The sequence below is a fragment of the Vanessa atalanta genome, chromosome 4, assembly GCF_905147765.1.
Source record: "Vanessa atalanta chromosome 4, ilVanAtal1.2, whole genome shotgun sequence".
NCBI lineage: Eukaryota > Metazoa > Arthropoda > Insecta > Lepidoptera > Nymphalidae > Vanessa > Vanessa atalanta.
In genome coordinates, this window is record NC_061874.1 from 60,045 (window position 1) to 73,664 (window position 13,620).

Sequence of the window (13,620 nt, forward strand, 5' to 3'; positions counted from 1 at the left end):
TAATTTTAAATGTTATTGATGTCCCTGAACACAAAGCCTTAACGAATATCGCTTGTTTGTTGTCAAGTGACATTGAAATGTTTATCATCAAAAGTAAGTTAATTTTAATCAGAAAAAAAACAAAAACGTTGCGTTTACTTTTGTACGCGCTTGAGAAGTTGAACTTCTCCGGCTTAATTAAAAGTATTTTTAATTGCTTGTAAATAATAAATTACAATCAAATAAAAATTATCCTCTTTTTAATCACAAAAATTTTATTATTATTATTATGATAAACGTAATTTCTACTGTTTGTTAACCACTACTACCACCTTTAACACTGACATTTAAACATTCATAATTTAAATTCGTATTGTAATAAAATAACATTGTACAATAAGACAAGGTCTGAAGATGTTCATTTCGAGCGACTTCAACCTTCATTAGCGTGTTTAGCGAGAATCTAACAAGTGGTATACTATAACATGGCAACGTTCCCGCGCTAGCGCTACGTTCTCTGCACCTCCACCTCCACGTTTGGGTACAAGACGTCATTTGTTTGTGTTAAAAACACTCGGTATTGCGTTGATGACTTAATATTCCAGTTAAGAATTATTAAAGGTGTGAAATTGTGTGACAATTAATGACTTTCTTGTATTAACCGTACCTGTGTTGGGTTAATAATGATTTGAGTATTTTTTTACAACCGGCCGACTGCTCCATTATCATTCACATTTCAGTACTCCGCCATTACTCACTAAAAATTAAAATTGTTTGTGAGAATTCGGTTTTTTTAGCGGGCAAGCGCAAACATGCTGACAGTGACTCAAACTTGAGGTGTCTCGAAAAAAAGTATCCCAAATTTTGATGAGCACCCAAAAGAGAAAGGAATGTCGGGTTTCACCATCTCATTCGAATTCGGACTCCTCAATTTCTTGTCATCTGATTCCGAAGATAAACCAGGTTATAGAGGATCCCCAATGTGTCCGCTAGTGCCGTTATGTATCGTAGGTTGGTAAATTTTGAAAAACTTACTTTTTTTTGTAAAAAATAATATTGGAAATTCTAACTGTTTATCGCCATATTATTATTACGAAAGATAAAATCCACATATATAAACTTGTCGTCGGTGAACTTATTTCTTGTCGGTATCAAATAGGCGGTAAGATTTAAATTGACACATAGGTACTGTGAAACAACTCAGAAAACAAGCCGACTTCTATATACGTGTATTGACAATGTATTTTATCAATGTGAAATACTTATATAAGGTATCGATTATAAATAATCTAACTAATGGTGGTCAGCACCATGGTCAATTTTTTTCTGTGGAAAGCAAAATAATGGCTTATTCGCGTAAAATTATACGTAGATTTATAACAGTTAAAAAAGTCAATTGTTTTAAGGATATTGTGAGGTCTAAAATACCTAACTTAGAACTAACGACACAGGATACAGATGACCTTTATACTTCGTTCGTTAAATTAATATTAAATAAAAAATATATTTAAAATTAAAACTTTTTATAGAAAATGTACAATTGAAATTTAGATATTGGCATTTATAAGAGTAGAAATCAATTTTATAAACTGTATATAATGAGAGGCAGTGGAATCAAAAGACTACCTTTGTGGAACACGTTAAGCGTTATTCGAAATCTTGTAATTATTTTGTATGTGCATACCAATATAGATCTATTTGTTAAAAAAATTAAATCCTAGGTACATATGATAAAATCAAGGCTACTTGGGATGAAATTAACAGTATTTGCTGTAAACGTACAATTTTTTTTTGCCTTTTAGTATTAACCTTTGGAAATAGATATTTACATTTGGATTTGGAAGTGGTAAATGTTTTGCAACTTATATAATATCCACCGAAATAACCTCCCACTTAAAATCATCTCCTTTAGAAGCCAATAAATTACTAACAAATAATGTTCCCAAATGTAGAATTTTTTTATTTGAACTAGTTACTGCATTAGATTGTATAATCAATAGTAATATTATATATGATATAGCTCCTTATAAAGCCTTAATTTTTAACAAGTGTTTGGAAAATGGATTCATTTCCTGATTTATTACAATATATGTATTACCAATTTTTTAAATTGGAATTAAAAGCGATCCGTGCAATTAGAGGCCTATTTCTATATTTCCGTCATTGAGTGTAAAATACTTAAAAAAATATTTTAAATCAACTTTGGTTCACTTTGGTATAAATAATATTTTTCATAATGAATAATTCGGTTATACTAGGGGTAACTTGCTCTACAACTGATGCTGGAGTGTCACATGCATCAATCACAGAATGCTAGGCGTGTTCTAGGATTTATCCAACGCATTTGATTGTGTAGACCACGAGACATTTTTGTACAAGCTAAAACATTACGGTGTTAATGGTAAAGCTCTTGATCTCATTGCTTCATACTTAATCAAAGAATTCAACAGGTTTCTATTAATGGAATAAAGTCTTCTGGATCTGTTCGAAGAATGGGCGTTCCACAAGGATCAATTTTGGGTCCTTTTTTATTTTTGTTATTTCGAATTATCCTGTCAAAAAAAGGGATTTTTTGACAGGAAACCACATAATTATGATAGTGTAAACAATGCATTATCATGGATACCAAGTTGGTTTACAAAGAATAATTTAGTTCTTAATGCTAAAAAGACATAATGCATACTGTTTGCCTTACCTAATGTTAGAAAGCAAAATTTCAAGCAGCTTTAAACAATAATGATCTAAATGTAACCGACACTACAGTATTTCTTCAAGACATATATATTAGAAAAATGATTGACATTTGTCATAACTATCTAGATGGTATAAGCAATAAAAAGTTATTAAGTTACTGTTGAAATTTTCACTTGTAACTATCCACACCTAGTAAGTAAAGTAAGTAAACTCAAATTATTGCTAAGCTAAGAGTACACAAAACTCGAAGGAACACGAATATAATTGATCATTTAACGAACTCGCCCAGTGAAGTACTTTCATAATCATACGAGGGTTTTGTACAAATTAGATTAGCATCCACCACCCACCCTATCCTTTTTTACGTGACCCTTGATGGTAAAAATTTCAACATAAAATGGCTTTTCCAAACTAAATGACGATGGTCGGAGTGCATATGGCGCCACAGTGATTTAGACTACAAGTAAACTCAAATTCTTGCTAATTTAATTTGTCGCCGTGTCCCTCGGTATCCGAGCGATTAGTTTGTACACTTGAGTTGCGATTTCTACGTATTCCCTTGCAACAGGTTGCCCGCAGCGGGCCGTCAATAAAAAGCAACGTTTGTAATAAATTACACTGAAGTTTATTCTCACCTTGAATACATATTGACCGATGTTGCTTATTTTACCTTTGCATCACTTCACAACTTTTTATTACAAATCACTCAATCAACATACATTTCTTGCCTGAGGAAACATTTTTTTTTACTTTTCTATATATTTCGTTACAAAATTCTAAAATCTGATAATACAATGAAATTGAAGCATTCTTACAGTTTATCCACTACATTCATTTAGTATTGAAAATAAATGATCATGATAATAATAATAAAAATTGATTTAAGTTCTCGATAGATATATTTTTACAATTTCAACTAAAATACGCTCATTGTCAAGAGAGGGCAGATCGAAGTGCAATCATACGTTCAAACGAACACTATACATTGTATACATTTGTAAAAGTATCAAAATCGAGTAAAAGGCCTACAAAAAATTATCTCGAGACACTAACATTCGTTTACGTAGTATAACCTAAAAATTGACCTATTTAACACTGGAGTCGTCGGCCGCGGCGAGTCTAGCGTTAAAGGGTAACGAGGGTAGGTATTAAACTATTTGGCTTAATTATATTTATATGAGATGAGCGCAAATAAAAGCGGTGCAGTGTTGGGTGTCGCCGGCAGCTGTCTCCTAGTCCTCCGCCTCCTCGTCCTCGGACTCCTGCTGCTGCAGCCACGTCAGCCATGTGTTCACCTGTGCGATATGTTCACATTTACTCTATTCTTAAATCATCTTATACTCAATACCAGTTTCACTAGATCTTATCAATCATTCCCATAAATCTAGAGGTAATCGACCCAAGAGGAGGTATGAGCCCGGCCACCAAAACGTTAACGCAACACCTATGGCTTATTTAACGTGCACTTATTCATCTTTATCATAATATTTATATCATTCATCTTAAAAGTCTTTAAATACTCTCAATTTAGTGTCAAACGTATTGAACTTAAGCTATCTAATATTTTTGTATAAAAGACACAGTATTAATCGTTATGCAGTTTCACCTGGAAGAGCGCCTCCCCCTTGCCCGGGTAGGCGTCCGTCACGTCCTCGCGCCAGCGCAGGAACGCGTCCTCCTCGCACACCTCCAGGTTGTACAGATACATGAACCAGCGCAGCAGCATGCCTGCACAGGCGGGCGTTAGTCAGCCGGACACTTACACGCACTTCGAATGAGCGACGACCGATCATCACGTTCACGGCATCACGGGAAGGGGATCAATGTCAGAAATTAGATTTGTATGTGATCGCTGGCGGTCACCTTTAGGGTAGCGATGGTGGTGCGCGTGGAGCTGCACGGCATAAACGGCGGCCAGCTGCAGGTCGGGGCGGCCCTCGAGCAGCGCCGTGAGCAGCGGCGCGTAGGCCTCCGCCAGCGTCTTCTCGCGCTCCAGCGCCGCCTTGTCGGGCGGAGCCTGCCCCGCCGCGCCCGCCGCCGCCGTCACGTGCTCGGCCACGAGCGCCACGAACGCCGACACGAAGGCGCCGTTGTGGCGCACGGCGGGCTCGACGTTGGCCTTGATCCAGCGGTAGAGCGCCGTGGGCGCCGGCTCGGCCGCCAGCTGGCGCGCCAGCGCGGCCTGCACGCGCAGCTGCGGCACGAGCGCGCCCAGCCCGCGCGCCTCCAGCGCGTCCAGCGCGCGCGCCGCGCTGCCGCCCTCGCGCTCCGACACGTAGGCGCACAGGTTGACCTTGCTCTCGCCGTACAGCGCCTGCAGCCGCTCCGCGCCCACGGCCTCGCCCAGCGCCTGCAGCACCTCCAGCAGCAGCGGGTGGTGCTGGCCGCCCTCGCACCAGGCGCCCACCTCCGACAGCGTTACTAGTTTCTGTCGATGTCATACGAGTTGCGTCTCTGAGTAGTCGTGATATCCATAACACGAAAATGCTTCGGATTGGGATCATTCGATAATATATACATTTCGTTTTAAAATTTGAAATATTACAACATGAATACACGATGTTGTTTTGAAGTTTAAATTAACTGTTAGTCATTTTAAGTTGTATAATTTAATTAATTATTAAAGGGTTAATAAAGTATTTTGTGTTCTTTTGTCCAGTTTGTACTCTATTCACTGGGAATGTTATGATTACGTAATTTCGGAGCTACAGATGGATGATATGTGACCCGTTTAGATAATGTTTTTACGATTGTTTCGGATAGTTTCAGCAAGAAATATTAGATAATTGGAAATGAGAAAATTGCAAAAATAACAAATCGATTTTATTTGTAGCCTATTGTTGGTGTTAGGTATGATCGAAAAAAATAAACAGATAGCCTCAAAAAATATTGATTCGGTTACGGTTACGGTTACGGTTACGGTTGCGGAGCTTCAGAACGACCCTGCTATTTAGCACGGCGAGCAAAGTATGTAGATATACATATATATTGTAGTCCATAGCACGCACCTGTCGGACGGCGTGCGCCAGCAGCGCGGGCAGGCGGCGGTGCGGGTGGTGCGCCAGCAGCAGCGCGCGCAGCGCCTCGCCCAGCGGCGCGCGCTTCACGGCGCGCACCACGCCGCACGCCGCGCCCGCCAGCGCGCCCTCGGCCGCCGACAGCGCCGCGCCCGCCGCGCCCCCCGCGCCCGCCGCGCCCGCCTCGCCCGCCAGCGCGTGCTCCAGCACGGCGGCGATGACGCGCCGCAGCACCTTGTCGGGCAGCTGCAGCTCGCGCAGGCGGCGCAGCGCGGCCGGCTCGTGCTCGGGCTCGCCGTCGTGCTCGTCCGCCGGCTCGTGCTCGAGCGCCGCCAGCGCCGTCACCGCCTCGATGGCCAGCCGGCAGGCCTCCTCCTTGTTCAGTGCCTGCGGGAGAGATCGGGACTGAACGTGACGACCCGTGACAACGCGGCGACCTCGACGACGTCGCGGACGATCGGCGTCATCGAACGCACCTTGTCCTTCTTCGGTTTATCCTTTTTGTCGGGAGCCGGTTTGATGGCGATGGCGGGCTCCTTCATCAGCGGCGGCGCACTGGCGAACGAGGGGGTGAGGACGTCTGAAAGACGATTACGGTGTCATTTGCCGGTCGACGAGACTCGGGGTCGCGCATCGGTATCGAAAGGCGACGGCGACTCACTCTGCGGCGCGAGCGGCAGCGGCGCGGGCTGCGGGCGCGACAGGCGGTTGGCGGTGAACATGAGCGAGTTGGCCGCCGGGCGCATCTGCACGTCCTGCAGCCCGCCCGACGTCATGGTGACGCGCGACTTGCTCACGCGCGTGGACTCCTTGGAGCCGTTGCCCTGCGCCGCGTGCGCCGAGTGCGGCGAGTGCTGCTGGTGCTGCTGGTGCTGCTTGTAGTGCGAGCGCGGGTAGTAGCCGGGCGCCGAGCGCTGGCGGAAGGCGTCGCGCGGCGCGAAGCCGTTGCCGAACAGCTTGTCGGGCGGCGGCACGAGCGCGGTGGCGGGCTGCAGGCTGAGGCCGGCCAGCACGTCGTCCAGCGGGCGGGAGCGCAGGCCGCCGCGGAACAGCGAGTCGCGGTCGCGGTCGCGCTCCCGGTCGCGCTCGCGCTCGCGCCGCGACGGCGGCTCGTCGTCGGCGCGCAGCTGGTGGATGGGCACGGGCCCCTCGGCCGACGACGCCGTGCGCGGCACCCAGCCGCTGCGCCGCAGCTCCACCGTGTCGCGCAGCATGAAGCGGATGCGCGGCGCCAGCTCGCGCGAGGCCGACAGCGTCTCGATGCGCGCGAAGTACTGGTCCATGAGGCCGCGGCCGCGCTCCGAGTCCAGCACCCGTCCGCAGGTGCGCACGAGCTGCGCCAGGCACTCGAGGTCCTCGTGGTGCTCGGCGGCCGCCCGCCGGGCGAGCAGGTTCTGGATGCAGCGGTGCAGGATCGACTCGGCGAGGATCTCGAGCTTGCCGAGCTCGCCGATGAATTTGATGTTGCCGAGCATTTTGCATTTGGCTAGATGTCGTTTTTCTTCTTCTTCTGGTGTGAGCGCCTTGTCGTCGAAGGCCGCGAACGCCTTCGAATGAAATATTTAAAATGCGGTTCAGTTAGTGTTTCGTTTACCTCGAGATATTGAATAAATGATCGGCAGAGCGGGCATATACCTGAGCGCGGTTCTCGAACTCGGTCCGACATTTGTTAAGAAGAAGCAACTTGAAGGTGCAAGGTTGTCCGGGCGGCTCGAAGTTCGGTGCCTCCTCGCTGAGCCGCTTGCAGAGCTGCGCGTACATAGACGAGTACTTGGGCTCATCCAGCGCCTTCTCGAATATGAGAAGTATGACTCCCTTCAGCACCTTATCCGAATTCAATTCCAGGCCGAGTAGATCATCACTCAGTTTTTGGAATTTCTCCGGGGTAAGTTTGTTCAGTATGCCGCGCACCTGTGACAACAAACGGACTCAGTCAGCGGTCGGTCGCCGAGCCGCGCGAGGCGGGGGTCCGGGGGAGCCTCACCTTTCTGTGGATGATGTCGTGTTTGGCGTCGCCGTCGGGCACATCGTGGTGCCGCAGCGAGGAGGGCGGGACCCAGCGCCGCCTCGGGGGGACCGGCGTCCGCCCCGCGGCGCGCAGCACGGGCCCCGACTGCCGCGCGCTCTCCGTCTTGCGGCCGGTGTCGCCGCCTCACGCACACTCGCCTCGCCTCCGCCTCTCTTCGCGACGCGCTCACCGATCGCCTCCGTTTGAACTCTGTCGACGTGAACACTCGTCTTTACGGTGATTATAGCTCGTTTCTGCTAATCCTTTCTGCGAAATTGATAAAGCTAGTTAGAGTTTGGCTCTGCGAGTAGTTGGTGTGATCTTCGCTTATCTTTTCTAAAATGTTTTAAAAGTATTAGCTTTGTTCGAATATAAAGCGACCGACTGCCGCTAAGTGTATGTTAAAGTTTTTCGCATTTAAATAAATTGAAGAGCTCAGTAATATTTTGACACTTCTCGACACTAAAAATCATTAATCGAAATGTTCCTTTTGTGTCGGGACATTTAAGTAAGTAGTGGCCGGAAGGCTTCTTCTTGGTGGTGATTTAAGGCTGATTTATTTTTATTAATAAACAGGCGACAGCAGAACTCGTCTGGTTGTGTGCAGAAATGCAACATCACAAATAATATGCAAAAATAATAATTAGTCTCCGAATAATGTTGATTCATTATATAAATTCCTCAAACTCGAAACAGGACAAGACGTCAGCTGCGTTAAAAATGGTGTCTAATAAAATTGTATCATATATAACATATTATTATTTGAGATTAAGAGATTCATATATATCAGATTAAGGGAAAGCTTATAATGTGCTATTAGGAATTATAACACCTTCTGCAGCCTAACAAAAATATTATTTTTCAGTTGTAAACAAATGTTACAGCTAATCTTTTGTAAAACTAATGGTACTTAGAAAGTAAGTTTGTGTTCAAGTCAGTATTACAACAAATATAATGAACTAGGTAAAGTAGTGTTTTGTTTACATTTTATAATTAAGAAAAGAGTCACTAATTGCGGGTTCTTTTAATAAAGGTATATATACCTATAGGAATAATTCGACACTTTATTTGTTTACTAGTTTACGCAAGTGCATAGTCAGTCTATATAGTACTTTACGTAGATCGGGAACAAAATTAATTAATATCGTAAGCTGATATCCGCTGCTGCCGGAGTCCTAATTATTGTAAATGCATTTGCTGTTGTTTTATTGTATATAACTCAGTGATGGCTAGGTCTTGGAAATATTATTATTTGTTCGATTCCAAAAAATACTAAGGCAAGATAGACAATTAACATTGTACGAGTTGTATTTTTCTACACTTATTCCCTCTTACGAGTATTTATTCATCACATTTAAATGAAAACGCATTAAAGGCAAAGCCTATTCAATTGTAAAAGAAAATCAGTTCACAATCGGCATAAATATCGAATAACATAACTACATAGAGCTCGCTACTTATGTACTAACTTAGCATCAGCTGAACTCGCGGCAGGTGCGAGTCGCAATACTACGCGGTCGACGGTCGCCCTCAGTAGCCGCTAGCCTTTGCGTCAGTTTCGAGACAATATCATTCTGTGTTCGAACTCGACGGATATATCGTCGCCTAGCTAATGCGAGTCGAGGGGGTAGAGCCGGCCCGAGCGGCGAGTGCGACGTGGCCCGTCACTAGCTCGACGCTCGACGCTCGATAGCGCGGGGTCGCCGCACTCGCCGCTCGCCCTCTACTCGGGGCCTTGGGCTGCCGCGGCAAGGTCGCCGTAACGTGCGTTACAGAGATCTGAGATCCAGAGATACTCATTTGCAACATCGTTCGCTATCGAATGATACCGATCCGGTTACCTTAGTCAGAACTAAGGTAAACCGGACTTAACCGGACAGTCAATGACACGTTCTTCGGCCCACATCAATTTCGATCCGAAAAGAAATTTCTAACGCGCGCATTAAACATAAAGGATCGAATCGACTTTACGGCGTATGTTTAGAGGAGAGAGGGCAGACGACACCGGTGCACTGTGCGGAGGGTCGTTGCGCGGCGCGGTGTCAGTGACCCGAGCGCGCTGCATCCCCCAGGTGCGGTGCTCGGGCGCGCGGGCGGCGAGCTGGGCGCGCGGCGCACTCCACGCGCGCCTCCCGCGCGGTCGACGACCCGCCCCGCGCCGCCCGCGCGCCGCACTCCCCTCCTCGTCACACACACACCTAAACATTTTGGTGAATACCAACGCGAGAGCGGCCCGATGCAAAAATTTACAAAAATAAGCGGCGATATCGACAACTTCGCATACCTTGTTTTTACCACATTGTATACGAGAGCAAAACGAGACGGAAACGTGTGCTGCGGAGGATAGTTGACAAAATATTTAACTTAACCTTTATTTCTATAATCTCCGTTCGTTTCTCACTGATGTTAAGTAAATATCACTTTATTCTGATTTACTGTATAAATAAAAAAATAAACATTAGAGAAATCTCAGGTTTAACAGAAACGCGCATCTAGGTACCTTATGCTGAAAAATATATTTTCGTTTTCTTAAATGTTCTGTTTAGCACTGCGCTTCATATAATGACACCATTGAAAGGTAATATATATATTTTTTTTTTTGGTTGATTTTCCGAATTTATACTAAACTACCACCTATTTGTTTGTATTTTCAAAAGTTTTGGTCATGTTTTTGTATCAAAATGTAGGTACATAAATAAATACATGTTTACACTTGGAAGTATTTTCGTGGATATTACAAAGTATTTGAAAGAACTTTTACAATAATAGCGAGTTGAGTATGCGACCGTTTCATTCTCGGTATGGGCTGCATCTATGAGCTCACCCAATCGTATATTAACAATAATTAATTAATCCTTTGGATTTTGGAACATTCGAAAGCATTGCCCGGTGCGACTGAATGATGAACTACCGCAAGTTATGATTACTGATTACATTTATTGATAAATATTTATATGCGCTTACCAGAAATATGTTTAAAATTTCATGAGTTCAATATTTCTGTTTGTTGCATGGTACTGCAGAAGAGAGCTGTTCTGATCACATTACAATATAGAATGTGTTTTATCATGGAACCGGACCATAAACTGAGCGAGCAAACCTCTTCCACAGAAGAAATACCGCTTGGGGTATTACTATACCCAATAACGTAGACTGCACGTTTGACGCAGGGAATGCTAAATTTTAACGAAAAATGAAAGAGTAGAACGGTTATTGATTTAGCGGCATCTTAGTTTTTAAATTGTTTTATAATAAATACGCCCAATGAATTAATTTAATTATTTCATTGTTAAATGGTTTTTGATATAAGACAGAGTCTAGAACCAATTCGTGTTCTGTGATTGATTGACTTTTGAGGGATTAGTTAAAGCCTGCATTTATTAACATTATACCTTACATAAAATTACTTGTATACTATAATACTATTCCCCATATATATATCCATATTTATAGCCAGTCATCGTGATACCGTTGAAATATAGCGATGAAACGCGCATGGATTTAGGAATGCGAATCGTTGCCACCTTTTTTTTTTAGATTCGCGTGTTACAAGTTTTGTAGGGCACATTGAAGCGTGGGACCCTTATGCCCGCTGGCCCCACTCTCCCGGGCCTATGTTGTGCGTGTAATCGCCGAAAAACAACGAGTGAGAGAGAGACACGAGGAGGTAGATGATGGGTGGCCGAGGGAAGGGTCGCTTTAGATATTTTACCATGACACTAAACCCACAAGTAAATTTGAGATTTTTGTGTATGAATATGAGCGTCGCAGTAATGGCAGGTGTCTCTTTAACTTAACACGCTGGCCTTGAAAGGCGTAATATTTCGATTATTGTAATTTTTTCAACTTTTTATTGGAAGCAAAGTCGCTAGTGAGCTTTTAAACTGAACACAGCTAAGTTTATAAGCTATGACATATTTTTAATGATATAATCTTTTATGGGTAATTGTGAATGTTTTGACCGAAAGAATGATCTGGTTGGTCGGAAGAAGGGTCGGTTTATATTGGATTTACTAATAATATAGATTCGTAGTCCGCGTCGGCACAGTGTTACGTGGTCACGAAAGCACAAGGATGGCTCATTTAATGTATTTTTATGTTTTATTTCATTTATTTAAAATAAAGCAAAATTTATACATGACATTGTTTATAGAATTTGGCAATGTAAACTCCGTACAGGTCTAATTTTCTCAGTTGATCTTGCTTTCAATTTGTCATTGTGGGCGAGGTCATTAACCGTACGTACCTAACCTAGCCAAGGTCAAGATCTACGTAGTCCGGCCGAATGGCGCGTCGTCGCTTCGATCCGTAAATCGACATACGTTATGCGATCGCCCTAATGCTATTCTATAATGTGACGATATGGACAGGCAGTTTTAGACACAAACATCGATTATATTGAATAAATCATTACGTGACACACGTTTAGCTTTCGGGACCACTCATTCGTAGGAGGTAGGCGCGAGCGGCTCGGGCCGGAGGTAGCAGGTAGAACGGATCCATAATAATCGCATAGCAATAAAAGCGCAATAGACAAGGGTCGCAGGGGAAGGGCGCGGAGCGGGGCGGGCGGGCGACCCACTTGCAGCGGCCGTGGCGTGCTGTGCCGCGGCCCGCTCCGCTACCATTGACCCAGATCCGAGAGTCCGCGCCCGCTCCCGCTGCCGCTGCGTCTCCCTCGCTTCCTATGCACAGTACGAGCCGCGCGAAGGCCTTGCCGCGACCTGACCTACTAACCAGACTGCCTAACTCAATATGCATTATAGAGCCATTTACTCCTTTTTTTTAACTACAAATATTGCTCTAGAAACCTACTTTCAGTTGGATACTTATCAATATATTTTGGTTTAATACTCAATAAGTGAATATGAACACATAAAATCAATTGTTATGCAAATGTGATCAGTGAACAGAGCGAAGTGATCACTTGGTCAACATTTCTTCCAGAAATAGAGGAGCCGTTATATTCTTAAATATATAGGAACACCAAGTTATTGGCAATTGATTGCAGAATCAAACAAATTGGATAATAAAAGTAAGTAATGCACAACAGAGGCAATGAATAATTTATATAATTCATGGAACTTATTTGACATTGAAACATTATTTTGAAAAAGTACTTTAATTGTTATAATTGAAGTATAAAGAGGCTAAAGGCAAATGTGTGCCGTAAACACCAATAACAATGTTAGTCCCCTATCTGTGCATCTATCTTTAAGGACTTGTTCATAGCCTTTAGTGTGTTACTCACATTATCAACAAGTGAGTGCACTATTATTATACATAAAACATTATGAAATATATTACTCTTTGTAACTACTTAATGGAAAATGCATACATATTCAAAAAAAGGAATTGATAATTAAGTTTTTTTTCCTTCTGTAAAATATATATTTTAATAATATTATTAATATTTTACACTATGTTCAATTTTACACATGGTTATTTCTTTGTTCCAAAGCCTGGCTTAAATCTATATCACTCATTTCTCCAAAAGTGGATTTAAATGATATAGTTATTATAAAGGAGGATTAATAACAGGTTAACCTATTCGTTACAGTTATTGTAAAAAATATTTCCCCCGTAAAAACCACATTGGAGTTATTCGCTTCTCAAGTATGTTAAGGTTAGACCCGTGATTCGGGACAATAAAGAAACAGAATGTAGCAAAAACATACATAGAGGAACAAGCGGCCAGCTAGCGCCACTCGCACAATACGACTTCCTTGTCCTTACTGCGATAGGTTAGAATGCACTTTACCCTCATCAAGTTATCGAATCTCCCGTGTTTTACTCATCTCGTGAGTTCAATTCGACGTTAGTAATAAACAATACACGAGATTCATACAGATTCTAGAATAACAGGAACTTGTAAAATGGCTCACAAAGGTGACGCATCGACACGAACCGATCGAATATTCT

The 13,620-nt window shown here is 43.4% G+C and overlaps 1 protein-coding gene across 1 annotated transcript; it reads right to left on the bottom strand.

Annotated features, from left to right (window-relative positions):
* Positions 1–3,275: 3,275 nt before the first annotated feature.
* On the bottom strand, positions 3,276–7,839 carry LOC125077543 (eukaryotic translation initiation factor 4 gamma 2). The gene is made up of 8 exons (XM_047689460.1): positions 7,675–7,839; positions 7,326–7,601; positions 6,352–7,237; positions 6,167–6,270; positions 5,682–6,077; positions 4,537–5,101; positions 4,280–4,401; positions 3,276–3,968 (listed from the first exon to the last, which is right to left on the bottom strand). The coding sequence occupies exons 2-8, from the start codon at positions 7,449–7,451 to the stop codon at positions 3,906–3,908; spliced, it is 2,262 nt and encodes a 753-aa protein (XP_047545416.1). The 5' UTR covers positions 7,452–7,601; positions 7,675–7,839; the 3' UTR covers positions 3,276–3,905.
* Positions 7,840–13,620: the final 5,781 nt, after the last annotated feature.

Excerpts from the sequence above, each read along its gene's own strand:
- LOC125077543 (XM_047689460.1), bottom strand. The coding sequence starts at position 7,451 with ATGTACGCGCAGCTCTGCAAGCGGCTCAGCGAGGAGGCACCGAACTTC. Across the intron at positions 6,078-6,166 it reads ATAAACCGAAGAAGGACAAG|GCACTGAACAAGGAGGAGGC; the intron begins GTGCGTTCGATG and ends TCTCTCCCGCAG. Across the intron at positions 4,402-4,536 it reads CCACCATCGCTACCCTAAAG|GCATGCTGCTGCGCTGGTTC; the intron begins GTGACCGCCAGC and ends CCGCCTGTGCAG.